General features: G+C 40.6%; 2 protein-coding genes across 5 annotated transcripts in view; one reads left to right on the top strand and one right to left on the bottom strand.

Annotated features, from left to right (window-relative positions):
- Positions 1–3,412: 3,412 nt before the first annotated feature.
- Positions 3,413–17,311, bottom strand: suclg1 (succinate-CoA ligase GDP/ADP-forming subunit alph). Its single transcript, XM_057036121.1, has 9 exons — positions 17,139–17,311; positions 15,527–15,627; positions 14,661–14,777; positions 14,359–14,571; positions 13,996–14,053; positions 13,570–13,653; positions 9,413–9,564; positions 6,542–6,730; positions 3,413–3,631 (listed from the first exon to the last, which is right to left on the bottom strand). The coding sequence occupies exons 1-9, from the start codon at positions 17,170–17,172 to the stop codon at positions 3,605–3,607; spliced, it is 975 nt and encodes a 324-aa protein (XP_056892101.1). The 5' UTR covers positions 17,173–17,311; the 3' UTR covers positions 3,413–3,604.
- A 1,635-nt stretch (positions 17,312–18,946) lies between these two features.
- patl1 (PAT1 homolog 1, processing body mRNA decay factor) overlaps positions 18,947–27,815 on the top strand; it is a 33,140-nt gene continuing 24,271 nt past the window's right edge. For 2 of the 4 annotated variants that reach the window (XM_057035900.1, XM_057035901.1), the window contains exons 1-4: positions 18,957–19,410; positions 23,013–23,118; positions 25,076–25,285; positions 25,478–25,744. In XM_057035900.1, coding sequence (XP_056891880.1) covers positions 19,396–19,410; positions 23,013–23,118; positions 25,076–25,285; positions 25,478–25,744 — 598 coding nt within the window. In that variant the 5' untranslated portion in view covers positions 18,957–19,395. Of the gene's footprint in view, positions 19,411–23,012; positions 23,119–25,075; positions 25,286–25,477; positions 25,745–27,815 lie in introns of all 4 variants that reach the window. The other 2 variants (XM_057035903.1, XM_057035902.1) reach the window with 2 other exon arrangements.

The following is a 27,815-nucleotide window of genomic DNA, read 5'->3' as shown; positions in this document are numbered from 1 at the left end:
CAGAATAAAGATAAAAGGTCCACAGTAGAGTTGACTCTGCTTCATGTCTGGTGATTCTGCTCACTTTGCAAAAACTGGGAAGTTTTCAGCTTCTATGAATTGTGCAGTGATCCTTGCAATATGGGGCCATGCATTATCTTGCTGTAACATGAGGTAATGATCATGGACAAATAGCACAACAATGGGCCTTAGAATCTCCTTGTGGTATCTCTGTCCATTGAAAATGGCATAAATAAATAGTCTGCTGGTCCAGCAGCATCATGGACGAGGACAGGAGGAGGATGGACAGACTGGTGAGGAGGGCCAGCTCTGTCCTGGGATGCCCCCTGGACTCAGTCGAGGTGATGGGAAATGGGAGGATGATGACTAAGCTGTCATCCATGTTGAACAACACGTCCCACCCCCTACAGGACACTCTGACAGCACTGGACACCTCTTTCAGTGAGCGGCTGCTCCAACCTCGCTGTATGAAGGAGCGATATTGCAGATCTTTCCTGCTGGCTTCTGTCAGACTGCACAATAAACATAGTGCTCGTAGCAACAGGAACTTCCGTTGGGGAACATATTACATCACTTCCTGTCTTCTCAATAGAGTTTGTTGGTGCACTGGGCACGGTGTGTGTTGGAATCACTTTATTAAAATTGAATACTCGTGAAATTCTAGTTACTCGATAACAATAGGGAGAAATAATTCATATCAAATCAAAATCAAATCAATCTTTATTTATATAGTGTCTTATACAATCAAAATTGTTTCAAGGTGCTTTCCAGAATCCCAGGGCCTGACCCCAGACAAGCAACAGTGGCAAGGAAAAACTCCCCTTTAACAGGAAGAAACCTTGAGCAGGACCAGGCTCATGTAGGGGGACCCTCCTGCTGATGGCCGGCTGGGTAAAGAGAGAGGAGAAGGGGGAGGACAGGTAGAAGATAGGATAGGATAGGATAGGAGAGGAGAGGAGAGGAGAGGAGAGGAGAGGCACTGAGCACAGAAACACACACAAAAAATATGATATACAATCACTTCAGCGGGGCCGGAGGTCATTATGCAGCTCCGAGGGCGGCGATACCTGTAAATAAATAGGGGGGGGGGGGGGGGGCAGAAGCAGAAAAACTACACAAGAACTAGTCTGCTTGATGAGGAGAGGAAAGGAGAGGAGAGGAGAGGAAACCATGACCCAGTGGAGTGACAGAGGCCTGTCAGGTGATCATGTTTCCGGACCCCGGCAGCCTTGGCCTATAACAGCATAACTAAGATGTGACCTAACGATTAGACGACCCCCTAAGTATGATAATTTGTCTGTCTATGATAGTAACTGGAACTACTGAATTAGTAACAATAAGCTTTTTCAAAGAGGTAGGTTTTGAGTCTGATCTTAAAAGTAGCGATGGAGTCAGCCTCCCGTACCTGGACAGGGAGCTGGTTCCATAGCAGGGGCGCCTGGTAGCTAAATGCTCGGCCCCCCATTCTACTCCTAGAAACTCTGGGAACCACAAGTAGACCAGCATTCTGAGAGCGGAGCGGTCTATTGGGCTGATAAGGTATCACTAGCTCCTCCAGGTAGGATGGAGCTAGGCCTCTGAGGACCTTGTAGGTCAAAAGAAGGGTTTTAAAAATTATTCTAAATTTAACGGGCGGCCAATGAAGCGACGCCAGTGCAGGAGTAATGTGATCTCTTTTGTCAATACCTGTCAGAACTCTGGCTGCAGCATTTTGGATCAACTGGAGGCTTCTTAAAGAGTTGTTTGGACACCCTGATAATAAAGAGTTACAGTAGTCCAGCCTGGAAGTAGCAAATGCATGGACTAACTTTTCAGCATCATGCCGCGTCAGCAGCTTCCTGATCTTTGTGATGTTCCTCAAGTGAAAAAAGGCACTTCTAGAGACTAATTTAATGTGTGAGTTGAAGGAGAGATTTTGATCAAAGGTTACTCCTAGATTCCTCACAGAGAGACTAGATGTTAATGAGATACCATCTAGAGTGATCATGTGATCTAATCTATCCCAGAGAGGTTCAGGACCAAACACCATGACCTCAGTTTTTCCTGGGTTAAGGAGGAGGAAATTTGAAGACATCCAGGACTTTATGTCTTTAAGACAGGTCTGGAGCTTCACTAACTTCTCTGTCTCCTCGGGTTTCATGGATAAATAGAGCTGAGTGTCATCAGCATAACAATGAAAATGTATCCCATGCTGCCGAATAATGTTCCCTAAGGGAAGCATGTACAATGTGAAGAGGATTGGTCCGAGTACAGAACCTTGAGGAACTCCATGGCTAACCCTACTGTATGAGGAGGGAACACCATGGACATAAGCAAACTGGTATCTATCAGATAAGTATGATCTAAACCAGTCTAGTGCTGTCCCTTTAATCCCAATCACATGTTCCAGTCTATGTAACAGGATGCTGTGATCAACTGTATCAAAAGCAGCACTGAGGTCCAGCAGAACCAGCATAGAGACCAGTCCATGATCGGAAGCTATGAGAAGATCATTAGTGACTTTTAAGAAGCTGTTTCTGTGCTGTGGTGAGCTCTAAAGCCTGACTGAAACATCTCAAACAGGCTGTTCCTCTGCATGTGCTCCAGTAACTGAGTCACCACCACCTTCTCTAGAACTTTAGAGATAAAAGGAAGGTTGGATATTGGCCTATAATTTGCTAAGACATCGGGATCCAGTGATGGTTTTTTAAGCAACGGCTTAATCACTGCCACCTTGTAGGACCGGGGTACATAACCTGACACTAAAGAACCATTGATCTGGTCCAGGATAGAACTGCCTATCAGTGGTAGAACATCCTTCAACCGGTGTGTTGGGATGGGATCTAAAAGACACGTGGTGGTCTTGGATTTCTGAATTAGCGACGACGCCTCAGAAAAATATATAGGGCTGAAGGAGTTTAAGGGCTCTTTGGAGAACCTGTATGTTCCCACAGTTGGCACATCTGGTGATGGTCCAGTTGTTGGGATGGCCTGGTTAGCTTTCTCTCTGATAGCTAGAACTTTATCAGTGAAGAAGCTCATGAAGTCTTCACCACTCAGGGAAGAAGGGATACGTGGATCTAAAACACTGTGACTCTTAGTTAATTTGGCCACAGTGCTGAAAAGAAACCTGGGGTTGCTCTTATTTTCCTCAATCAAAGAAGAAAAATAAGCTGTTTTAGCTTTGCGAAGGGCCTTTTTGTAAACTAATACAGTCTTTCCAGGCTACATGGTAGCTGTCTATTTTACAAGAATGCCACTTCCTTTCCAGTCTTCGCACTTTCTGCTTGAGGGTCCTGATATGTGAATTATACCAGGGGGCACACCTCCTCTGATTTACTATTTTCTTTTTCAGGGGGGCAACAGAATCAAGCGTGATTCTCAGTGAGTTTAACCGTAGAAACGCATTGCAGTAGGAGAAATCATTGGCATATTGTGATTTAGTCTTTTATTCTGTATGTGCAAGTTACATGTTCATGGCAGAAATAACAATATAAACAGTGGATGTGTGTTCCAGGGATGACATAATCTAACTTTACAGACACTGTAGGGTTTATCCACCTCCAGAATTTGGCGGCTGATTTCAATTTCAGGACAAAGGAGAGGCAAGAGACTGGGTGCCAGTTTACAACATCTTCCTCTTCTCAAACTCCTGCAGATTGACAAGAGAGAAGAAGGTGCAAATGAACAAGCCACAGGTCAAATAAAATAATTTATTCATGTAGAATTAGCAGTGTTCTGTGTTGATCCTGTGTATCAGAGCTGCTGCTGTATAAGTGGAGAAAACCAGTTGGTTTTCCTGGAGAGGTTCCTTGAGAGTTCAAAACTGTGTGATACTGTCCACGACACCAATTTCTGATTATAAGCTTGAAAACAGTTTTTTTTGATTGACTGCCTGAAAGTTTAGTTCTACATATGAATTTGTGGTTTATTTTGTAGCTGGGGTGTTTCCTAGCACAACCAAAAGACTACAAATGAGCATTAAATGCATCCTCATTTAAAAAAGATAGCTTTTAACATATATAAAACAAGTTCATATTGCAAAATGTAGGATGACAATGCTGATGCTGTTTTATCTAAGTCTAGATGCAAAAATAACAATTCAAATACCATTAGACGAACACACATAGCACTGTTACCGGTACTCTGTGACTGCGGATGCATGACGCTTTGCTGCCCCCTTCAGGAGGAAACATGGACAGCAGCTCTCAAGAGACCGAAATAACGCCAAAGATATGAGACAAGATGGGGCACCCTTTGGATATGGTCTTTGAATTTAGCGTTTAAACATTAAAAAAATGGGCAATGGTGCAAATACAGCTAACGAAAACCATAAAACGAAGGCATGAACTTAATCAAAATGCACATGTTGCCTCTCAACTCACTCAGCTTTCATGTGTAATGTTTTTTTCCCCCACAGTTTGGAATAGCTACAGTGAGCACAATTGCATGCTTAATGGGTGTGTGAAGAATGTGAAAAGAAAAGCGAGACACATTTCCAGACACACGTGAAGACTTCAGGACACTGGGGACCAGGACTCAGGTTCAAAATGTGTGCATGAGCCGCCTCAAACAGCACATTAGAATTTATAACAGATATTTGCTTCTGCAAGCAAATTAGTTTTTTTCATTATTACATAGAATAATTATGCATTAAACCCGGTGCATGTTTGAATCTTTATTAACTTTGTCAGTATTAGCTGTGTCAGTATTGCTAATCAAAGTCTGAAATGATAAATGATGGCAGGATGCAATTCTATTTTTATCTTGCCAAAAGTGTTATCCCCAACATAAACTAAAGTTACAGTGACACTCACTTGTGTGAGACAGTCAGTGTTTGTGCTGTCAATGTTTATTCATTTCTTTCTTTAACCTCTTCCCTTTTAACCTCATTAAAAGTTACTTTTCAGCTCTTTTAGTAAATCTGGAAACTGCATAGAGTTGAATTACAACTCCCCCCGCAGCAAAAAAATCCATGGCAGGGGTCTATTATTGGGTGGGGTGAAGGTGCAAATAAATCACAAAAACTTTAAATTATAATGACCTTCAAGACAACTACAGGGACAGAACTGTCATTGAATAGGAATCTTCATTCATTTAATGCCATGGTACAACTCTCTTTACATTGATTCAGATGTAGGTAAACAAGAATTCAAGATTGAAATTGTGCACTGGTCATTTTAATTATGTGATAAGGACAAATACCGTATTGTCTGGACTATAAGCCGCACCTGTATATAAACCGCATAATCTAATTTTAGAAAGAAAATCAATTTTGTACTTATACAAGCCACACCTGTCTATAAGCCGCATTGAAACATAGGACGCTGAAGAACTCAGACGCAGACTTCTGCAAGCTTATTCTGCAGTTCGACTGCAGAAAGAGCCACTCTATTAAACACTGAACCGAAGACACATCAACGAAGGGAGGTCTTCAATCACACACATAACCTGGTTTATGGTGTGCAGGTGCAAACAGTAATTAAAACAGTGATTAAATACATCAATAAAATAAATAAATAAATAATAATAAATAAACCGCACCGTAGAATAAGCCGCAGTGTTTAAAGTGTAGGAAAAAAGTAGCAGCTTATAGTCCGGAAAATATGGTAGTCAGTTATGCTCAGTCAAGTCTTCCTTTAAAGTAGTTCCAGAAGATATTTCATTAAGAAACTCAAATGGTAACTGCATTTCTTTACTAAACATGTTAATTAGTTTGGTGTCTCCTTTAAATAGGTTGTTTATTCATTGTATAGTGAATATATGACCTTTGTGTTTATTCTGTGAAATAGAAACATTTGCTTTGGTCTCTTGATCACAAGATGTTTGGAAAGATGCAAGGATTTTGAAAATGTGGGCCAATACAGATACCAATTTTTGAAATAAGAGATAGGCCAGAAACTGATATCTATGATAGCAACTGTATTGTTTATCTTTGTGATTGCATTATGTTTTGTTATTTATTTCACTGGGAAACAAAGAGAATGTTAGAAAAAAACTCAATTGTCTTTAAGATACTCATCAAAAATTCAGTCAGACAAACACAAAAGTAAACTTTGATAACTTTACCAAATAAATAAATCCTTTTCAAAAAAACAAAAAATAACCTCTTTCGTAAAGCGACTATAAATGTGTTTGTAAAAGACATTTTCTCTCACTCTGAAAACACACATATGCCAGCACGTTTTGATGGAGTGTTCTGACACATTGTTGTTACTGAATGAAGCAACTAATTTTCTAATGTAACAAACATGGGCAGCATCTGTGCATACATTTAATGTGTTTGGTCTTTTCCTCCATTAGTTAAGATTTGTGATCTTAAATCTTCTTGTCATTTATAATGTGGGTCCACTGGTACATTCTATCCATGCCAGTGCAGCAAATACTGTATAGGGACCCCAGCTGTAAAGGATATTTAAATGTGTATTTTCAATGTGTATTGATATGTTGATTTTTAAGTATATATACCCTGTAAATAAAGGGAAACGAGATCAACAATTGTGGCAAAAGTTTCTTTTAGTGTTACTCTGAATTCTGATGTAATACTTTACAAAGAACTAACCTTGAAAATAGTGCTGCCCAGCTGGGCAGGGGACATACTGACTACAACTCCAGCTGACTGGAGGGCTGAGATCTTCTCTTTGGCCCCACCCTTCCCACCAGCAATGATGGCACCAGCATGGCCCATTCTGCGGCCAGGGGGAGCAGTTAAGCCAGCGATGAAGGACACCACCGGTTTTCCATTAGGACCCTAGACATAAAGGTTTGCAAAAAGTTAATTAGAAATGAAAAAAGCAGAAACCAAAGGTCAGGTCCAGGTGAGCACACAAGTAGAGCCAGCAAAAGGTCAGCAAACAGCAAAGCAAAAGACAAAGAAGTAATGCATTAGAACAAACAATTTTTGCACCTTTGTCAGTTATTAGAAATGAGACACTCAGTTGTTCTCTTATTTCAAAACACCAACAGTAGCAAGCATGTCTAAGTTGCAATGTCAATCTAAGCCTGCATCCTTAAAAAAAGAGTCAACTGAGCTATTTAATTGAATGGGCTGGTTTAGGCTCAGGGCCATCAGCAGGAGGGTCGCCCTATATGAGCCTGGTCCTGCTCAAGGTTTCTTCCTGTTCTCCCCCTCCTGGGGAGGTTTTCCTTGTCACTGTTGCTTGACGGAGTCAGGCCTTGGGGTTCTGTAAAGTGCCTAGAAACAATTTTGATTGTAACAGACGCTATATTAATAAAGATTGATTGATTGATTGATTGAGAGGTGTCAAACTCTGGCCGTGGGCCAAATTTGGCCCGTAATGTAATTATTATTGGCCCGTGAAGCCATACCAATTGACTATTATAGCTGGCACGCTGGTATTATCGCTTAAAGCGCATTTGCCAATACTACAAATGCAGAATGCTCTGCTAGAGTTTTGGTGTGAAAATCCACACTACACATCAGTTGATGGTGGTAATTCATCAATATGTGGCTTGCCAACCACCAAGAAAGAGGAAGTAGTCATAGTGACCTTATATGCTAATGATAATTCTGGCACGGCACTACCCTCTAAAAAACTAAATAGAAAGGCAGAAAATAAGACCTTTCTGAACAGGAAGGAGGCAGAATATCTGTTTAGATATGTAAAAGACTGACCTGTCTGTTTTGTATGTGGAGCCAATGTGCATTACAAGGCGAACAACAACAGATGACAATATAAAACACAACACCAAGACAAGCACAAACACCTGGAAATGACTGAAAGGTGCCAGAAAGAAGAGATGAAAAGTCATTACATTTACATTACATTAACTTACAATGGCAAAAGATTACTGTTGAAATTTAAAAGAGAAGAAATGAATGCCAGTGATGTTTTTTTTATTTGAATTTCGATTTTGCATGTGTGCAATAATAAATTATATATTGTATTGTGTTAAGCTTTGCTTGTTCCATGTTCAGTTGTTGAGCAAAACTAGTTTGGGTCCATACCAAAAGGTTCCGTGTTATAGCTAGAGGAAGATTTTTTTCAATAAATATCAATGTTGGCCCGTGACTTTGTTGGCCCCAGTTTTGAATTTTGGCCCACAGGGTATTTGAGTTTGACACCTCTGGTTTGGATCAATTTCAGTGTGAAAGAGCTAAAATTTGATATTTAAGAATAACACTGCAAGCAGCTACAGGCAGCCATTGATTTTCAGCAGGTGAGCACATACTCATATTTCATAATTAAAAACGTAATCATATGAGGAATGCTCGCATGCACTATGCAAGTTAAAGATTAATTTCAAGAAGGCTCACTCGACATACATCAATCAAGGATAGACATCAAAATACATTCATTATCAAAATGTTGGAGAGAGCAGACCCAGTTGTGGCATTTTTATAATTATTACATACTATAAGCAGGTATATTTAAGACCTGGTTTATCCCAGGCAGTGAACAAAGCAGCTTGGACTAAACTTCAAACAAAATACATTTAATCGCTCCCTACCTAGATTCTAATATAATCACTGATTGTTGTCCTCCTTTGATCAAACATTAATATGTTTGATCTTGGTCTTGTAGTTAAGGTAATCCTTAACTACAAGTCTCCTCAATCAAAACAAGTAATGACACAATTACTACACCATTAAAACTACTAGGTTTTGAATCCAATAAATTAAGTCCTTCCTGCAAACACATTTTCTGCCATTTATTGCTGATGAAAATTACCACTATATGACCAAGATATTATTTTAAGGACTAAATTGATATATTGGATCTTTTCAGGGAAAAAAACACACAAGATCAAGTCAAATGTCTTTCCATATCGTATATTTTACATTTCTGCAGCCCTATCGTCAGTTGTAACGACATTAATTTCCGATTCTTCTTACTACTTGACCAAATGTATCATCTATCACTAAGAAGAGAATGTAAAGATAAAGATATAAGAATATAACTTAAGAATAGGCAATTTTGCCATTTTCAGGTTTAATATTTGTCATGTCCAACTTTTTACAGCAGCAGAAATTACAGCAGCACATCTCCCTGGTAGAGTGTCAATATATTTTCTAAGAACATCAACATGTAGGTAAGACTTCAGAGTTATCTCATGTCCTCAGCAACTCAAGCCAAAGACCTTCTTTTTAATGCAAAAGAGATTGTTCGGTTTATTTTCCAACTTTGGCTCAAATTTGCTAAATAAGGTAGAGGTCTGCACCGTGAGTGGGCCAGTCCACCATTTTCAGTAGTCCAGTATATTACTTCTGTTGTAAGCAGTTTTAGCAATAGTTCAGAGGACGATATTGCCAATTTCCCAGTTTGGGAACAATAAAGTCTTCTTTATTCTTGATTACGGCATCTATCTATGTCATGTCCCTTAGTAATTTTGGCCACTGGTGTAAATGTGTAAGTAAAATGTAACCAGTGTAAATAAAATGATGGAGTAAAATGCTATTATTTTTCCTTACAGAGTTGTGTTCTTTCAGATACTCCGCTGCATTCTCCTCAGCACTGCCTCCAATTTCTCCAATGAGGATGATGCCTTCAGTCTTTGAATCCTGCAGAAACACCTCCAGACAATCTATGAAGTTTGTGCCATTAAAAGGATCTCCTCCAATACCTAATACAAAACACAGACATAAAAAGGTAGATTTTTTAGTTAAGGCTTAAATTGCTCAGTGTAAGCAGTTTTAAGCTTGACAATGGCTGATGGTCCCAATGTTATATAGTTTTCATAGAAATTATTCTGCACCGCCTAATTTCCTGATGAGGGAACATTAATTTTCACTTGATTTGCTTCCAGCCATTATTAATATTAATCTCTTTTTAACCGAAGCAACTTTCAAGTGAATATGAGCCGTATGCAACGTAAAATGGACAATGAAATCTATTTTTTATATCTGCAGCCAGTAGCAAACCTAGTATAGTAAGTATAGAAGTAAATACTTCACTTCTTTGCTTTAAAAACTCCTCATTGATTTTCACAGGAAGTTTTGGGTCACTAGGTTTTGGTTAATTTATCACTCCAAAGAATGCTGTCTGAGAACTGGGATGGCCTAGCCCTAACCATGTCTCATGAAGTCTTCATGGTGAGTTTAGATGCTGAAACACCTACTTCCTCAAAATGTTGTTCACCCTGGGAAGGATCCTGTGATCATTCTCCACTGTTGTCTTGCGTAGACATCCAGCTCACTGATGTGCTCTTTTGTTCTTAGAAATCAAACTGTTGTTTTGTGCAGTCCTAACTAATTCACTTTCTATCTGAATTTTTCTTCCCAGCCTAACAATGGTCTATTGAGCAGAAGAAATAAAAATGGCAATGCACTCACATGCAAGGTAGAAAAAGTATGTGAAACATTCAATAAGTGTTTGACCTTCCTTGGCAGCAATAATCTCAAACAAATGTTCCCTGCAGTTACAGGTCAGTCTTGTACCAAGGTCAAGGAGGAGTTTTAAACCATTTCTCTTTGCAAAACTATTTCAGTTCAGCAATATTCTTGGGATATATTCTTGGTGTGAATGGCTCCTTTAATGTCAGGCCACAGCATCTCAATTTGAGTTTGAGGTCAAGACCCTGGCTGGATCCATCCTGTTGTTGATTTACTTCTTTGCTTTGGGTCTGTCCTGTTGCTTCACCTATCCTCTGTTGAGCTTCACTTGGTCTTCAATTTTCCTGCAAAGGGTCGTGATAAACTTGAGACTTCATATTTCCATCGATGACAGGAATCCATGCTAAGTTTAAAGTTTAAGTGAATTCATACTAAGGCATCAAAGTGGCCCCATACAACAATGCCCAGCCCACCATATTTTACAGTTATGATGAGGTTTTTATGTTTGATGTGTTCTTTACAGAATATTTCTTTACAGTATTGCTGAGGAACATCCAGGTGATCTTTTGCAACAATGTTTTTTTGGACAGCAGTGTGTTTTACGTGGAGTTATCCCATCAACTCTATTTCTTGTTTTTGTAGATTCCTCAACAAAACTGTTAGCAAGTACCAGAGCGATCTGCAAGTCTTTAGGTGGCACTAGGTGGATTCTTCTTCACCTCATTGAGCACTAGGTGCTGTGGTCTTGCAGTCATCTTTACAGGATGATCGTGCCTAAAGAGAGTAGCAATGGTACTAGACTTTCTCCATTTTTAGACAATCTCTCTTATCGTTGATGCACGAACTGCAAGTCAACAATTTGTGAACGTAGGTCTTCTGTGAGGCACATTTCACATCAGCTGCTGCTTCTTGAGAGCAACAATCTCAAAACTGGTGTATGCTTTTTATAGGGCACATCAGCTTTTACCAACACCTCTGATCTCCTCACATTGATCGGACTCCTGTTTGGCCGACTCCTGGCTCCAATTAGCTTTTGGAGAAATCATTAGCCTAGGAGTTATACTTTTTCCACCCTGCACTTAAATCTTTTCATGTTGTGTTTGATATATGAAAAATCAAAGTTGAACACGGAAATAGAGCAGCGGCAAGAGAATTTAACGTGAACGAATCAATGGTGCGGAAGTGGAGGAAGCAACAAGACGACCTGCGCCAGGTAAAGAAGACTCAACGGAGCTTCCGAGGAAACAAAGCAAGAAGTGGATTAACAAAGGAACTCCAGCTGCTAGATATTGGTGTCAACGGGGCATTCAAAACTAGACTGCGAACTGCGTGGGAGCGGTGGATGACGAACGGCGAACACATGTTCATCAAGACGGGGAGACGGCGCCGAGCGTCATACGTCACTATCTGCCAGTGGATCGTAAATGCCTGGGCTGATATATCAGTCTCGACTGTGGTCCGAGCTTTCGGGAAGGCAGGGATTGTCACTGAAATGCCGGACAACACCAGCGACACCGACCCTGATGACGACTTTGACGAGACGGAGCCGGCCATGTTGGACGCCGTATTCGCACAACTGTTCAATTTGGACACCGAAGAAGAAGAATTCGAGGGATTCCTGGATGAGGAATGAACTGATAAAGTGATCTTTACGTGTTTCTTTTGTGTGTTTACAACTTAACAAGGCTGGTCATACTGTGAATATGGACATTACCGTTTGAACAACGTTGTTATATTGCTATTGTTATATTGCTATTGCTATCGCTTTGCACTACTTCGAGAGTTCGATTTACCGTATATTGTTTGCACTAACGTTTGATTTACCGCAACGGTACTACGTGATAAAAATGTTGCACTAAATCGAAGATTTATTAAACTCCACTATCCACTTGTGATAAAAATGTTGCACTGCCTGTTATAACTCGCTGTTATTAAACGAACTGTGTTACGCGAAAACACTACGTCACTCGGGAAAAATAATAAAACAGCTGTTTATTCGTTTTGGGAGTGAATAGAGTTGTGAGAACGACGGTTTGTATTCTATTAATAAAGTTTGACTGACTTATCTGGCTGTTTTATTGACATTCCTTTTAGCGCAGCTCGATCTAGTGAACGCGTCAGGAAACCACAGGCACTACGCAGTTTCTATGCTATGCGCCTTATAACACGGTGCGCCCTGTGTATGAAAATATTTCTAAAATAGGCTGTTAATTGAAGGTGCGCCCTATAATACGGCGCGCCTTATGGTTGTGAAAATACGGGAAATGTTTAAATCAAGTGTTGGAGCTGTTATATAACCAGCACTTGGAGGTACCATGTTCGAGAAGACGAGGAAGTCGTAAAGATGGGAAAAGTAGATAGGAAACAAGGAATCGTGAGGTCCTGATGGACATAAATCTTGTATGCACCAAATAAAAGAGGTGAGTGAGCAGCAGAAGAGCGGAGTTGAGAGAGGAAGCTTGAACTGCTGCTCAGCTCTCCCTTGCAAGGAACTCCTGTTGTTTGCGTGGTTGATCTGAGTCTAGTGAACGAACAGCGCGGGTGATCAAAACTTCACCCTCACAGGTTCTCAGTCAGTCAGTCAGTCAGTCAGTCAGTCAGTCAGTGAAGTGAATTGCAGCAACTTCTACTTACTGACATGCTTGCTAGTGATTTTGGTCAAGTCTAATATTTTCTCAAGTTATAATACAAAACAATTTTCATCCAAATTGTAGTGGAGATACAAATGTGCCGTAACGTATTGCTAACTCTTGGAGGACAGTGCTAAACTGGAAAAGGTCTGCTTAGCAGTTTACAGTGATGCCATTGTGCCACTTAACATAGCTGGACAGCCTTCAGTTGTTGACAATTGCACATTTGTAATTACTGAATAGTTGAACATGAATGTATCTTCATTTGATCATGTATGCGTCTAATGGAACTGTTTTAGATACAATGCAACTTGCAAAAAATGTGGCGCAGGCCCTTTAACAAGTGGTCTATGTGAAAGTAAATTATTGCTCATTTTAAATCAAATTGAATACAATCTGCAATTTCATATTAAAATATACAGTACATGTTAAATGGAAAATTAAAACCAACGTCATGTTTGCCAACCTGATTTGGGAAAAAACACCACCATCTAGAGGGCTAAACAAGCAATTTAAGAGTGCCAGGCAGTCAAATTTACATTTGCAAATGATTAAATAAAAGAGCAATACAATATTTCCATACATAATACTGATATATTATGCTGTATTGATTTTTTCCACTATCCCAACCTATAATAGATGTTATTGCACCCCTGGGCAACTTACCAATGCAAAGTGACTGGCCCAGACCCACTTGTGTAGTTTGGTGCACAGCTTCATATGTGAGGGTACCTGATCGAGAAACGATACCTAAAAAGATAAATTAATAAAAATGATAAATTTCACAGCAGAATTCTCTAACAAAGTGGTACAGCTGCCATATTTTCATTATTGTAAATTCATACACTTGAGATCACAGATACAATAGTTGTTTATTTTCCTTTATGAATAATGGAAGCATAACCTTTCCAGTAAATGTTTACTGGCCTGCAGTGAACACAAATCAAGGCTAATCAAGCTCACAAATGCAAAAGCTCAACTAAATATGGAATAAAAACACAGTAACCACAAACTCTTTAAATACACAGCATTAAAAAGAATCACTGCAATCACGACCGAATCATTTTCAAAGTCAAATTAGGGTTGCCTCACCAATTCTTCCTTTCTTATGAATGTGGCCTGGCATGATCCCAATCTTGCACTCTCCAGGCTGCAAAACGTTCAATTGAGTAAAGATTAAAGACTTCAACCATGATGTTGAAAAGAGTGATTTTAATATTTACAACACTGCTCCATTAAGTTTGTCTGAAAGGGACTTAAGTTAATATTCAGACAGATGTCTGGCCTGCTTACTCTGTCCTCAGTTGTTCACTAAACAACAAAATCAGATTGTATTGTTTGTCTCATCTTCTTGACCGCTTTATCCCTTTCGGGGTCATGGGATGAAAATCACTGCAGTAAAATTAATTGCACTGTAATGTGTCAAATAAACATATTGGGAGTGTCTCTACTTACATTGATGACTCCTGGGCAGTTGGGGCCAATGAGCCGGGTGGTGCTCTGGCGCAAGAGCCTGTGTTTTACCCTCACCATGTCCTGCTGGGGTATTCCTTCGGTGATGCACACCACCAGAGGCACCTCTGCATCAATAGCCTCGATGATGGCCGCTGCAGCGAATGGAGGGGGTACATAAATGACAGTGGCATCTGCCCCTGTGCTCTCCTTTGCCTGAAAAGAGAAAAATGGTATATGTTACTTAAAAAATGACAATAGGTAGTTTCCAACAGATGTTAAGGTGAGTATGAAGTTGGACACACCTCTTTGACTGAATTAAAGACAGGCAGGCCAAGGTGAGTCTTCCCACCTTTGCCTGGAGAAACACCTCCAACTAGCTGAGAGCCATAGTCCAGAGACTGCTGGCTGTGAAATGTTCCCTGTGAGAAGACAAGCCAGTGAAAATGTTCATGTGCAACCAATAGTCTCCAATAGTGAATAATATGTTTCCAGGTGCTTTTTGACCATTAAAAAGGCCTTACAATCATTAAAGCGAGTACAATGTGTAATGAAAATATCAATTAGCCAATGCATTAGAGTGTTATAGCTGTTGCAATGGTTAAAATGCAGGTCATTAAGGAAAGCATAACTGCATGTGGCAAAGACCGTATGTTCACAAAAAAGGACCCTTAATGGTGTCTTGGGATTCATGTGACAATTTAGACCACAGAATGTAGATCAAGAATTTCATCAGCATTTTTATCAGACCTCTAATGTATTTACCAATCCTTAAGGCAAACACTGGACATTAAATTTTAAAATTGGCATGCCTATTAAAACAAAAAGACAACAGAAAAGAAAAGCATGCCATCACTAAGGGGATAAGGGGAACTTTCTGATGGCTAAATCTATTATATTTTCTCTTATTTGGATGGTATTACAATTAAAAACTGATGCTGTTTTTCTGTTTCATGATTTTAGCCAGAAAACGAGCTTTTTCTTTCTCGTTAAAAAAACACAAAAGATATATTTTCAATACATGTTTTGATGGACTGAAATATGGACTGAGACAAAAACATTTTTTTACAGCAATTAATTTTTAGGAAACAACTAAGGAAGAAGTGTTTGTGTCAGAACCAAATTGGATTTAAGCAATTTTTAACAAATATATATATATGTCTGTACCAACCTGCTTCCCTGTGAACCCTTGGCAGATGACCTTTGTGTTCTTGTTGATACAGAGATTTTTTCGAGTTCCAGTATAACAGTGCCTCACTCCACTCTGCTGAACTGAACAACAGATTCACTTTTAGGGGTATACATATCCTCACAGGTGACTGTTCATATTCACAACAGGATGAAGTAAAATGTTATATGCTGCTGCAACTACATACTGTATATATACACAAGTTTTAATGATGTATATCGATGTGTAAATGTAGGTGTTGGGGGCAACTGTGCATTCACTTAGGTTTATGTAACTGTAAGGCAATGAGGAACAGGGGCATTCACTTAGGTTTATGTAAATGTAAGGCAATGAGGAACAGGGTAACAGGGCCTTTCTGCATTCAAATTGAACAAAACAAGTGGACCATATGTGAGTGCACCCTAAAGGTGCCGACTCATGTTTCAGGGCATAAGGTCAGACGGTAACTATTTCACAGTGCAGGGACCACTACTTTAGTGGGCCAATCAGCTCAGGGGAAATGATCAGAGGAACTTCGATGGCAGGGGTGTAAAAATGTGACTGCTGTTCATGATTTTAAGCTGAAAAACGAAAGTGTACAGATCGACCTTAGAATTATCAAACCAATTATTCATCCTGCGTGTGGCTCTGTGTTTTTTTTTTCCTGCAAAGGACCAGTGGAAATCCCGATCTACATATCAGGGAAAAGACTCTAGGGGTTGAAATGACATTATGTTATATATGGGTTAAAAGATAAAAATGCAGAAATCAATTTGGCAACTCATATTTAAATCTCCACTAATAATATATATATATATATATATATATATATTATATATATATATATAAGATATATATATATATATATATATATATATATATATTTTGTCCTATCCAATTTAAAATGAAATGCAGTTGTGGGTGCAATAAATTAGGTTTTTACAATGGCTGTTATCAACAATAAAAGGAGTAAGTTCGAACAAGTAAAATACTGCAGTCAAAGGCACCTTGAAAATAGAGACCAGTTAAAACACCTACAAGTTTTAGTTGTTCCTACAACCAAATAATAGTTTAAAATAATTCTCTTTAACAAATTGTGAATAGGAAAATACATCAAACATATGGCATCAAAGCAATCACATTAAAAACAAAGTTAAGCTGTAGGATCTTTTATTTTTAAAACTTTAAAACAACTGACCCTCAAGGCCTGAACATTAGCCACGTCTCAAAACTAAAGAAAAACTCCCTTATCAATCATTTGTACAAAGTTCAGCTGCACACTTTGGTTTAGTCGTAAACTACGAAAGCGTCATCGTACTTTGCACTAACGGGAAAAAGCAACGAGCAAATAGTATTATTTGTGTTAGTCTGCAAAATTTCATCGAATTTAAGATACGTCAGAAGCACATTAGGGCTAACTAACTGTGAAGGTATCACTGACCTAGTGTGTTACGCTGGCGAACATTAAGCTAACGACTAGAAGCCACAGACTATAGACGTCTACATAGCTAATGTAAGACGATGGGGGATCGGGCAGTGTGTCGTGTACAACATTACCTAATTTATATACACCAAGGCTATTCATTTCATATAGCTAAAAGATCATACAACTTACAAAGCAGCCTAGCGAAGAATCTGCTGTGTGACATCTTCGGTCATTCACCAATGACACCGGAGATTTGGGTCCTGACACGCTCGGTTTAGGTGACTAAATTCTCCCTCGACATCAGTCATCGAAAACATGTAACGTTTCGGAACGCACACTTGTTATTCTCTTGCATTTCTGATTGTTTGCCTCGTAAATTATTTTGTGTCCACTGAAGATAATAAATTATATGGGTTATTGAAATATCTACAGGCAAATAGTTGGAAAGATTCAACTCACAATGAACTATGGGTACTGTATTTTCTTTTTTCAGAGACGTGATGGAAACGTTTCCAGATGGCGGTTGCCAATTGGTTACAAAGGAATGTGCTTCACCAACTCAGTATTGCAAGAACAGACAATGGCAGTTTCAGTATCCCCGTGCATACAGTGTACACAGGCTTGCATAGAACTGTGTACTGTACGCTATAGATCTATAAAGAGTACTGTATACTGACCCCCTCCCCCTCTGATTTTGAAGCAAAAACCCTGCTGGTCATACCGCAGTACTGCAACGATGGCGTCGGTCAGGCGCTTCCATTGAGCTCAAAAATACTTTTTTCCATGGGGTAACCCTAAACCTAAAATGGTGGAAGAGATTACTATAACTCAGCCAATTTTTTTTTTTTGTAGCTGCATAAATGTACTAGTCATAACTTTTTAATGATTATTATTTTAAAAAAAACATGTCCCCTTTATTTATTTTTTTGAAAGAGAAAAACATATTTATTCGATAAATTAGAAATTCCATAGATGGGAATTTACTGTTAAACCAAAAATTACATGTTTGGGTTTTCTCTGAAGGTAATGAATTAAACAGGATGTAGGTGAGATTTACTCAATTAAGTAAACTTAGCGACAAAGTAAAAACATCCAGAGTCACTTCATCATTTTTGTTATTTTCAACTGAATTTTGATTTTTATTTGAGTTGCTGAAATATATAGAAAATAAGATTTAAAAAAAAAAAATCCTTACCAATTCTTTAGTTTTAAATGTTTGCCATGACATTTATTTAATAAGTTGTTATATTTGATGCCACTTCTTTTCTTGGGTTCTTACTTCATATGTCTTGGAATGTCTGGCTATTTGTTTACAGCCTAATCTGTTTTTTGTATTTATATGTATATTTTTTTATTCTTGAACTTTTTAAAACAGTTTTAAACCTAAGGCCACAAAATTTGGCAATGACCAAGAATACAAGATTGCTGATACAAGTGGCCAAAACGAGTTTTCTCTTCCCAATAAAGGTCCAGGACATAGTGGAGGGAGGGTTTCAGGATCTTTCCAGAAGACGTGCAGTGTCTGGGGTGGGAGGTCTCGGCGTCATTAAGAATTAAACCTGTTTTTTCAAGGATCATCGCAGACGCAGCAGATGCTTCCATAACTTAAGAAAGCACATCTAATTTCAACATAAAACTGTAGATGGTAATTAGTGTTAAAAAATACTTTAAATCGGATGGAACAAAAAAAACTGGTCTTTTTTTTAAGTTCTGAAATTAGCATCATTCTTGAAAAGAAGAACGATGCAGATCTAGCAAATCAGATGTACCTGTATTAGCATAGAACTGCTCCAAATTTTAATAGAATCGGTCTACCACCAAATGCATTGTTGGGTGACCATTAACATGGCGGCGCTTGTAGTGAACGCGTCACAATCGGACGCAAGTGGGAGGTAATATTTATTCGTATACATCCGGGAATCGCATACATATTCACGAGAAGCCGTTATCTGATTGGCTGATTAAGGCGCTACGTAATTATCTGCTGTAGCTTTTCCTTGCAAGTTGATAGATGCAGCATTGGCTTATTAATATATCCATCAGTATAAGTTATTGACTAAAACTAGCAAGTTCATTTATTACTATCATCACCAACGAAGATAAAGTTAGATATGGTTTGATACACAGTAGCGCCTTGGTGTAAACTGTTTTTTTTTTGTTTTGTTTCTACCCAACTCTGGCACTCTTCTGTCAAAGGCGGGATCTCTTCCCCGTTAAGGCTTTTGTTCGAGGTTGTATTGCTAATTCCATCCTATGATGCCATCGTTTCACACGGATGACGGCTCCTTGTGAATTTTTAAGAGGTTTCCGGTCTTTTACGAAAATAAAAATCGCCAAGTTGCGAGGAGGATGAGGCGTGTCGGGTAGGGTACGGACTTCCGCGCACGTTCTGGGGGACGTTTGTATGTCGTCATCAACGCCTATTCTTCCGAAAGGATAAAGAGAAATGTTTCGATTTCAGGTGAGTATGCAGGCCTCGCATTTCAGACACCGTTTTTGGAAACAATTCTGAATGGTTCGAAAGAAGCTGTTTGTAAATCACGGTTCGTGATTGGTTCGTAGAGAAAATTTAAAGTGTGTTTATGCTACACTCACAGAACGATTGGCGGCCTGTTACGCGGCCAGCTTGCCTGTGATATGAGCTTAGTGGCGATGGACATGCTCTTTCCTTAAGATGAGTTTACAGCCTCACATTCGGGTCTTAAATACGAACACGACTGTGTGTTGACCCTTTTCTAAAAAGCATTGGTCCGATTTACAGTTTCCCCCTATACAGTAAAATATACACAACGTCATCATTAGCACAGTGCTTAACGAAGGCTACTACGACCTAGCGTTACAAGGAACCATCGTCCTGCCTTTAATTTGTGTTTACCATTTAACTCTGGCAAGTCAGATCGAGGCTATTAATGAGCAAGCATAATACGCTCTTATACATGACATACAGAATCATGGTCATTGTTGTGATCCTGAGGGGCAAGTAAAATAAGTACTGCAATTAACAGTATCCTGCCTCAATCAATATTTTAATCACATTTTGCCAAAAGTAGATTTAAAAACAAACAAACACAACTCTCTTAATCTGCCAATTAGGTTAACTGCATGGGGAAAGGTTGTAACAACGCAGTAGCTTAATGGTCTATTTTGTCATTAGAGTCAAACCCAAATGTTCAATTCCTTTAATGGTGATCTGAACTGCACAAGATCGGGCAATCTTCATTTAGATTTGGACATGTTCATAAAGTGATCCTACATTGAATACAGGTCCAGTGTTGTTTAACCTTTGAGCAGTCATTTCATATTTGTGAAATTATTACACATGTCATTAAAATTATAGTACAGTGTGAACAGGCTTTCACAAAACAATGTGAGATTATTATATAATACATTACAACAGGTGCTCATGTAGGGTGTCTGGTTGCAGAGGACAGAATTGGCTGTTCTAGGATATGTTTTGAACCTAATAGATACATTTTCCCTGGAGTCTAAGAATCTTTACCATCTTCAGTTTGCATATTTATTACTTCAATTTACCAAGCAAAAAAAAACCCAACTTATGTCGAGTCATGCTTTTTGAGAAGATGGTGGTGCCGTGGTGTGACGCCAGAGTAAATCATCACGTCCTGTTTAGGCAACATAATGTGCTCCTCACACAAGCACGATTGCTCCCATCAGAAAAGCATAAGGGGTTTGGGAATTCCAGAGTGAAAAGTTACAAGAGGGGGTATGAAGACCAGTTCATTTTAGGCTTTCTGCCTATCCGATTGTCTATGTTGGATCAACCGATATCTGGCATTTTATGTAATTTGTACGTTAAGCCGTAATGTTTTATTTCTTCAATCCAATACTTGACATCTTTGTCATTTTGAAAGTGTTTTACAAGTGCTCCTGTTGCATAGAGAGACAGCTTGGGTTTTATCTGTTTCATTTACTCCGAGGAAGTTTCATTGCACTGACATGTTTGTTTGAGACGATGTTGCCAGAGAATGATTCAGGTTTCAAACAACTTTATTGTGCATCATATAGTGGCAAGCTGAAAACATAAATGCCACAAAGACATTTAAAAAAACAAACAAACCCCTAACACCCCCGCCCAAAAAACAAACAAACATATACCGTATTTTCACGACCATAAGGCGCACTGTATTAAAAGACGCAGTCTCAGTTATGGGTGCTATTTCTGTATTTAAAACATACATAAGGCACACCGTATTATAAGGAGCACCGTATTATGTGGTGCATGCTGAAACATACAGTAAAAATGACAGGAAGTAAAACAGTGAGGTTCGACACATTTATTGAACAAAATATTCATTCTTCCGCCACAAAACCATCAAAGTTTTCATCTTCTGTATCTGAAATAAACAGCTATTTCAATGTCCAACATCCCGAATTCCTCTTCTTAATCATCTGAATCGGACTCACCGACCGGTTCTGGTTCAGCATTGATTTGGTGAAAGCTCTTACAATAGATGAAGATGGTATCATATCCCATGCGTCTACAATCCACCCGCATATGGTGGCATAACCTGCCTGCCGCTGCCTCATAGTCTTTGTGAAGGAGTGTTCACCTTCCATCATCCAGCGTTCCGTCATCCTCTGTCCGTTTCCGTGGCAGCCGAGAACCATGGTGAACGACGACTTCTCGTGCCCCGTTGTGCGTATCGCCACCGTGCTGGTCCCTTTTTCTCCACTTTGTGGGTCACTTTGTGCGGTTATCTTGTCGCGGCAGTCGGTGCGGAAGATGGCCACCCTCTCCTGGTAGTCCGCTGGCAGCCGCTGCGCAACAGTTGTCCTCGCGCGTATGGAGAGATGCCTCCTCCTCATAAAGCGAAAACACTAAGATTGCTCGATTGCCATTTTCAGCCACATATTCGATGGCCTACAGTTTAAAGTAAGCCTCATTCATACGCGTCCCGCTTGACCGGCGCCATTTTAGGGGATCCTTACGCGTAGGTGTGCCGCTAATCGATTGGCGGAGCGTTTAGTGCACCCACCAAAGGCGCACAGCAGATTTTGGAACTCAGTCCACACATAAGGCGCACCATATTATAAGCCGCACTGTCGATTTTTGAGAAAATCTCAGTGTTTTAGGTGCGCCTTATAGTCGTGAAAATACGGTAAACATGCACACACCCTGCTGATTCTCTCCTCTCCTTGACTTGACTGGACGATGGCATTAACACATGTTCTTGTGTAGTTTTTGTGCTTCACTCCATCCTCCTACCTCTCCCTTTCTTTGTATCCATCTACAGGTATTACCGACTTCATAGCTATGCACTGCTGACCTCTGACCCCATTGGCCTGCTCAGCTCTTACACTGATAGTTGTAATTAATGTATTTTGCATGATTTATGTCTATTCTCTCTTCTACCTGTCCTCCCCCTTTTTCTCTTGCTCTGCCAAGCTGGCCACCAGTAGGAGGGTCTTCCCATATGAGCCTGGTCCTGCTCAAGGTTTCTTCCTGTTAAAGTGGAGTTTTTCCTTGCCACTGTTGATTATTGTGGGTCAGGACCAGAAGACAGTGGTGGTGATAGATGTAGCAATCCCAAGTGATAGCAACATCAGAAAGAAGGAACATGAGAAGCTGGAGAAATACCAAGGGCTGAAAGAGGAGATAGAGAGAATGTGGGGTATGAAGGCAACAGTGGTCCCAGTAGTGATTGGAACACTAGGGGCAGTAGCGCCCAAGCTAAGTAGATGGCTCCAACAGATACCAGGAACCACATCAGAGATCTCTGTCCAGAAGAGCGCAGTCCTAGGAACAGCTAAGATCCTGCACAGAACCCTCAGACTCCCAGGCCTCTGGTAGAGGACCTGAGTCCGAAGGAAGGAGGCACCGCCCAGTAGGGGCGAGGAAGAGATTTTTTTAAAAATATTTTTTTATTTTTTTAAATATATTTATTTGATTTATTATTTATATATTTAATTTATACTTAATTCAGATTTTTAAATTTATTTTTTCCACAGTAGAATTATAAAGCACCAAATATTTCACTGTCTTGCCTATTTCCATTTTATGTAGTGAAATTTGTCCTTTATTTTCCTTTGCTGTTGTCTCAGTTCATTGATGAAGACTGTACTTTGGAGGAGGAGGAGGATGGACCAGTAGAGGATGAAGATGAAATTGATCAGTACAATGATGACACCTTTGGAGCTGGGGCTATTGGTGAGTTTTGCTGAAAATCACCATTGATTTGTTACTTATTTACATTGACATTATATAATACTTTTCCAAGTTATGTTACATTTGCAAACTACATTTCAAAGTTTCCTGAAGATACTGAACCACAAAACGGCTCTATAATCTGCCTACATAGTTTGGTCGTTATGCATTGGGTGGCCATTTAACATGTGACACACATAACATAGTCTAATAACACACCAAAATTACCTCTTAAATAGTGTGTAAGTGTTTTTATCCAAACAAAACACTTGGGAACTAAAAAAAAAATTTAAATTTGTGTGTCTAATATCAAATTATGCCTAAAAAAAAGATCCCACAAATTAAGCACTCCAATATCTTTCAAGCCACACCATTGACATAGCAAATTAAGTGACTATGGTTACATTCCAGCAATTTGATGGCTCTGGCTCTAAAAACAATCAATACTACAGTTCTAATATCAGTTCTTGTCTTATAGGGTTCTCATGTTACCTTGTTAAATGTGGTCTCCATTGATTTTTGTTCATTGTCAATTTCTGCCATCTTACATTCACTTGATTTCCAGAAGGACTGATAAAATGAATGAATAGAAAATACAGTGATAGGCACTTTAACTTTAGTTATTTCCATAGCTGGCCAGAAGGAAACCTTTTGTCAGTGCAAAACACATTAAAGCTGAATGCTGGATGGAAAAAAGTACACTAACTGAAAACCTAATTTAGGGTGTTCAGGACATCAGACTGCACTGAAGATTCACCTTCCAACAAGAAATGATCGCTGGGTTCACAATGATTTTGATCACATGATTTTCAATGTGCTGAGCTTTGTGGTGCTTTTCCATCCGGTGTGAATCCAGTGTAGGCAGACAGCCAAGACAATGCTAAGGGAGTGGCTTAGGGACAACTCGGCAAATGTCCTTGAATGGCCCAGCAAGTTCTGACTTGAACCAATCTCATCTCTGAAGAGACCAGAAAATTATTTATACACTACTGAAATTGAATTTGCGAGTGCTGCCAAAGCTGCTTAAACGTGCTATTTATTCAGTATTTTACAGAAAGTAGTCTTAAAATACCTCTTGCCCACACTACTACAACGTTTAGTTAATACAGTTTGCCTATAAAACTCCCTGACTAACCTCACTCAGGGTTGGACCCCACATCTCCCCCATCATTCTCAAGAAAAGTGGTACACAGGGCTCTGTGCAGAGCCCACTGTGCATACATTGTACGCATTGTACTACCAGACTGATCTCAGAAGGAATGCATATATAGTGCTGAGGTTCGGAGACTGACAGGATGTTGCAGTGCAAATAATTTTCACACAAGAAACCCAAATAACTGGTCTTAGATTTTAGGAACTGGAGCACACACATCATCTTTAGGAGAGAAGGTAGAGATGGTGCAGTTTTAATTTATCTGTACATCTCTAATTACTTTACTTGGACAGTTATTACCACAATGACTGTGGAAAAGGCTTCAGAAAACTCTGCAATTACAATAATTATAATTAATAAATAAAACAGCTCAGCTAAAAGGTTTGCTGTTGATCTGCTTGTTTAATTCATTTGACTGTTTTTATTTTGTTTGTTCATCTCATTCCGCAAATGCATGATGACCTCCGGCCCCGCTGACCCGCTGTATAGCGTATTTTTGTGTGTGTTTCTGTGCTCCTCTCCTCTCCTCTCTCCCCCCCCCCCCCCCCCCCCAGCCGGCCATCAGCAGGAGGGCCCCCCTACATGAGCCTGGTCCTGCTCAAGGTTTCTTCCTGTTAAAGGGGAGTTTTTCCTTGCCACTGTTGCTTGTCTGGGGTTAGGCCCTGGGATCCTGGAAAGCACCTTGAAACAATTTTGATTGTATAAGACGCTATATAAATAAAGATTGATTTGATTTGAACGCATTGTTGATGCCATGGTCTATCCAAAATGGTAACTTTGTCAGATAAGTTTATTATCTTTTTCCAGATGATGACTGGCAGGAGGAACACAAGCGTCTCACTGAGCTTGATGAGAAGGATGGATTGAGTTTGGGAGGAGCAGGGATAAGAGCCGAGTCTGAATTAGGGAATGTTGAGAACTCCTCAAATCTTCCTTCCTCTGCCAAACGACATCCTCTTCCTTCATCACTTCCATTACCAAATTTCTCCACCATTTGCCTTGACTCGCCGCCGCTAGGTCAGTTGTTTTTAGTGGATTGTTAGTGTAAAATACAGTGGAATTATAATGACAATAATGCTTGATATATTCCTGTCAGTTTAATAATTTGACACTTAATTACATTCATTGTATCACTGCTTTATGTCCTGATTTTCTTGTCTCATCCATGTTATGAATAACAAAGAATACAAACACAAATATTTGTTTCAGATGTAGAGGCTCGAGGAGGGGATTCACAATTGGCTGATTCCCTTGCAAGAATCATTCAGGAGACTGACCCAGCCATTGCTGGTGTTGGGGCAGCAGAAAGGCCTTTCCTATCGCCCAGATCCTCAGTCTCCAGCCTGACTGGGGCAATCCTGCAAGGTCCAGGGCAACCCAAAGTCATGGTTCAGACTTGCTCTAATGAACATTCTACTCAAGTGCATTATCACCATAACCCCCAGCACTCGCAGTCTCCAAGGTCACACAATACAGGTCAGTATGGCTAAAGCTTTAGGCAGAGACGATTCGTCGACATCACAAAATGTGTGCCAACATTTTCCATTGTTGACCTTTTTGTCCCATAATTATCACCAGGCAAAACATGTTTCTGTGACAACACTGTTTCTGACAGTCACTTGCTCCGTACCAGCAGTTTGCTGACTGGCAACTAAACGAACTTTTGGGCCAATCAATTATGCTCATGGTGTTTTCTAGGGTGACTAGACATTCTCTGTTGTCTGCAATTGTCCTCTTATTGAAAACATTACAGCATCAAACATGTTTAATCATGTCATTCACAAAGTAGTCACACACCTGCTGATGGGTCCTCCCATTGTACAAATATCTTTTTCATTCTGGTCACCTTATGATTAATTGACTATCAAAAAAAGTTGTTAGATTAATTTATCCATCCATCCATCCATTCTCTACCGCTTATCCGGGGTCGGGTCGTGGGGGCAGCAGCCTAAGGAGAGAAGCCCAGACTCCCCTCTCCCCAGCTACTTCTTCCAGCTCATCTGGAGGGATCCCCAGGCGTTCCCAGGCCAGTCGAGAGACATAGTCTCTCCAACGTGTCCTGGGTCTTCCCGGGGGTCTCCTACCGGAGGGACATGCCCTGAACACCTCACCAGGGAGGCGTCCAGGGGGCATCCTAACTAGATGCCCAAGCCACCTCATCTGGCTCCTCTCAACGCGGAGGAGCAGCGACTCTACTCCGAGCTCCACCCTACGGAGGAAGCTCATTTCAGCCGCTTGTACCCGTGATCTTGTTCTTTCGGTCATTACCCAAAGCTCATGACCATAGGTGAGGGTAGGAACGAAGATCGACCTGTAAATCGAGAGCTTCGCCTTTCGGCTCAGCTCTCTCTTCACCACTACGGACCGGTGCAGAGTCCGCATTACTGCGGACGCTGCACCGATCCGCCTGTTGATCTCCCGCTCCATTCTTCCCTCACTCGTGAACAAGACCCCGAGGTACTTGAACTCCTCCACTTGGGGCAGGATCTCCTCCTTGACCCGGAGAAGGCACTCCACCTTTTTCCGGTTGAGAACCATGGCCTCGGATTTGGAGGTGCTGATTTTCATCCCAGCCACTTCACATGCGGCGGCGAACTGATCCAGTGATAGTTGGAGGTCACGGGCCGATGACGCCAACAGGACCACATTATCCGCAAAAAGCAGAGACCCGATCCTGAGGTCACCAAACCGGATCCCCTCAACACCATGACTGCACCTAGAAATTCTGTCCATAAAAATTATGAACAGAATCGGTGACAAAGGGCAGCCCTGGCGGAGACCAACCCTCACCGGAAACGAGTTTGACTTACTGCCAGCAATTCGGACCAAACTCTGGCACTGATCGTACAGGGAGCGGACGGCCCGTATCAGCGGGCCCGACACCCCATACTCTCGGAGAACCCCCCACAGGACCCACCGAGGGACACGGTCGAATGCCTTCTCCAAGTCCACAAAACACATGTGGACTGGTTGGGCAAACTCCCATGCACCCTCGAAGAACCTGCTGAGGGTGTAGAGCTGGTCCACTGTTCCACGCCCAGGACGAAAACCACATTGCTCCTCCTGAATCCGAGGTTCGACTGTCCGGCGGATCCTCCTCTCCAGTACCCCTGAATAGACCTTACCAGGGAGGGTGAGGAGTGTGATCCCCATATAGTTGGAACACACCCTCCGGTCCCCCTTCTTAAAAAGAGGGACTACCACCCCGGTTTGCCAATCCAGTGGCACTGCCCCCGATGTCCACGCGATGTTGCAGAGTCGAGTCAACCATGACAGCCCTACAACATCCAGAGCCTTAAGGAACTCCGGGCGGATCTCATCCACGCCCGGGGCCATGCCACCGAGGAGTGTTTTGACTACCTCGGCAACTTCAGCCCCAGAGATATGAGAGCCCATCTCCAGGTCCCCAGGCCCTACTTCCTCACTGGAAGGCGTGTTGGTGGGATTGAGGAGGTCCTCGAAGTATTCCTTCCACCAATCCACAACATCCCGAGTTGAGGTCAGCAGCACACCATCACCACTATACACAGTGTTGACAGTGCACTGC

Source organism: Takifugu flavidus, chromosome 6 (genome assembly GCF_003711565.1).
Source record: "Takifugu flavidus isolate HTHZ2018 chromosome 6, ASM371156v2, whole genome shotgun sequence".
In the NCBI taxonomy this organism is placed as follows: domain Eukaryota; kingdom Metazoa; phylum Chordata; class Actinopteri; order Tetraodontiformes; family Tetraodontidae; genus Takifugu; species Takifugu flavidus.
This window is presented reverse-complemented; position numbering and strand designations above follow the sequence as displayed.

What these genes read in the sequence shown, in the direction of transcription:
- suclg1 (XM_057036121.1), bottom strand. Translation starts at nt 17,172, where the DNA reads ATGTCACACAGCAGATTCTTCGCTAGGCTGCTTT. An exon ending in GGGCCAGTCACTTTGCATTG is followed by an intron (nt 9,565 to 13,569) that starts GTAAGTTGCCCA and finishes GTTTTGTATTAG; the next exon opens with GTATTGGAGGAGATCCTTTT. An exon ending in TGGGCAGCACTATTTTCAAG is followed by an intron (nt 3,632 to 6,541) that starts GTTAGTTCTTTG and finishes GTCAATCTGCAG; the next exon opens with GAGTTTGAGAAGAGGAAGAT.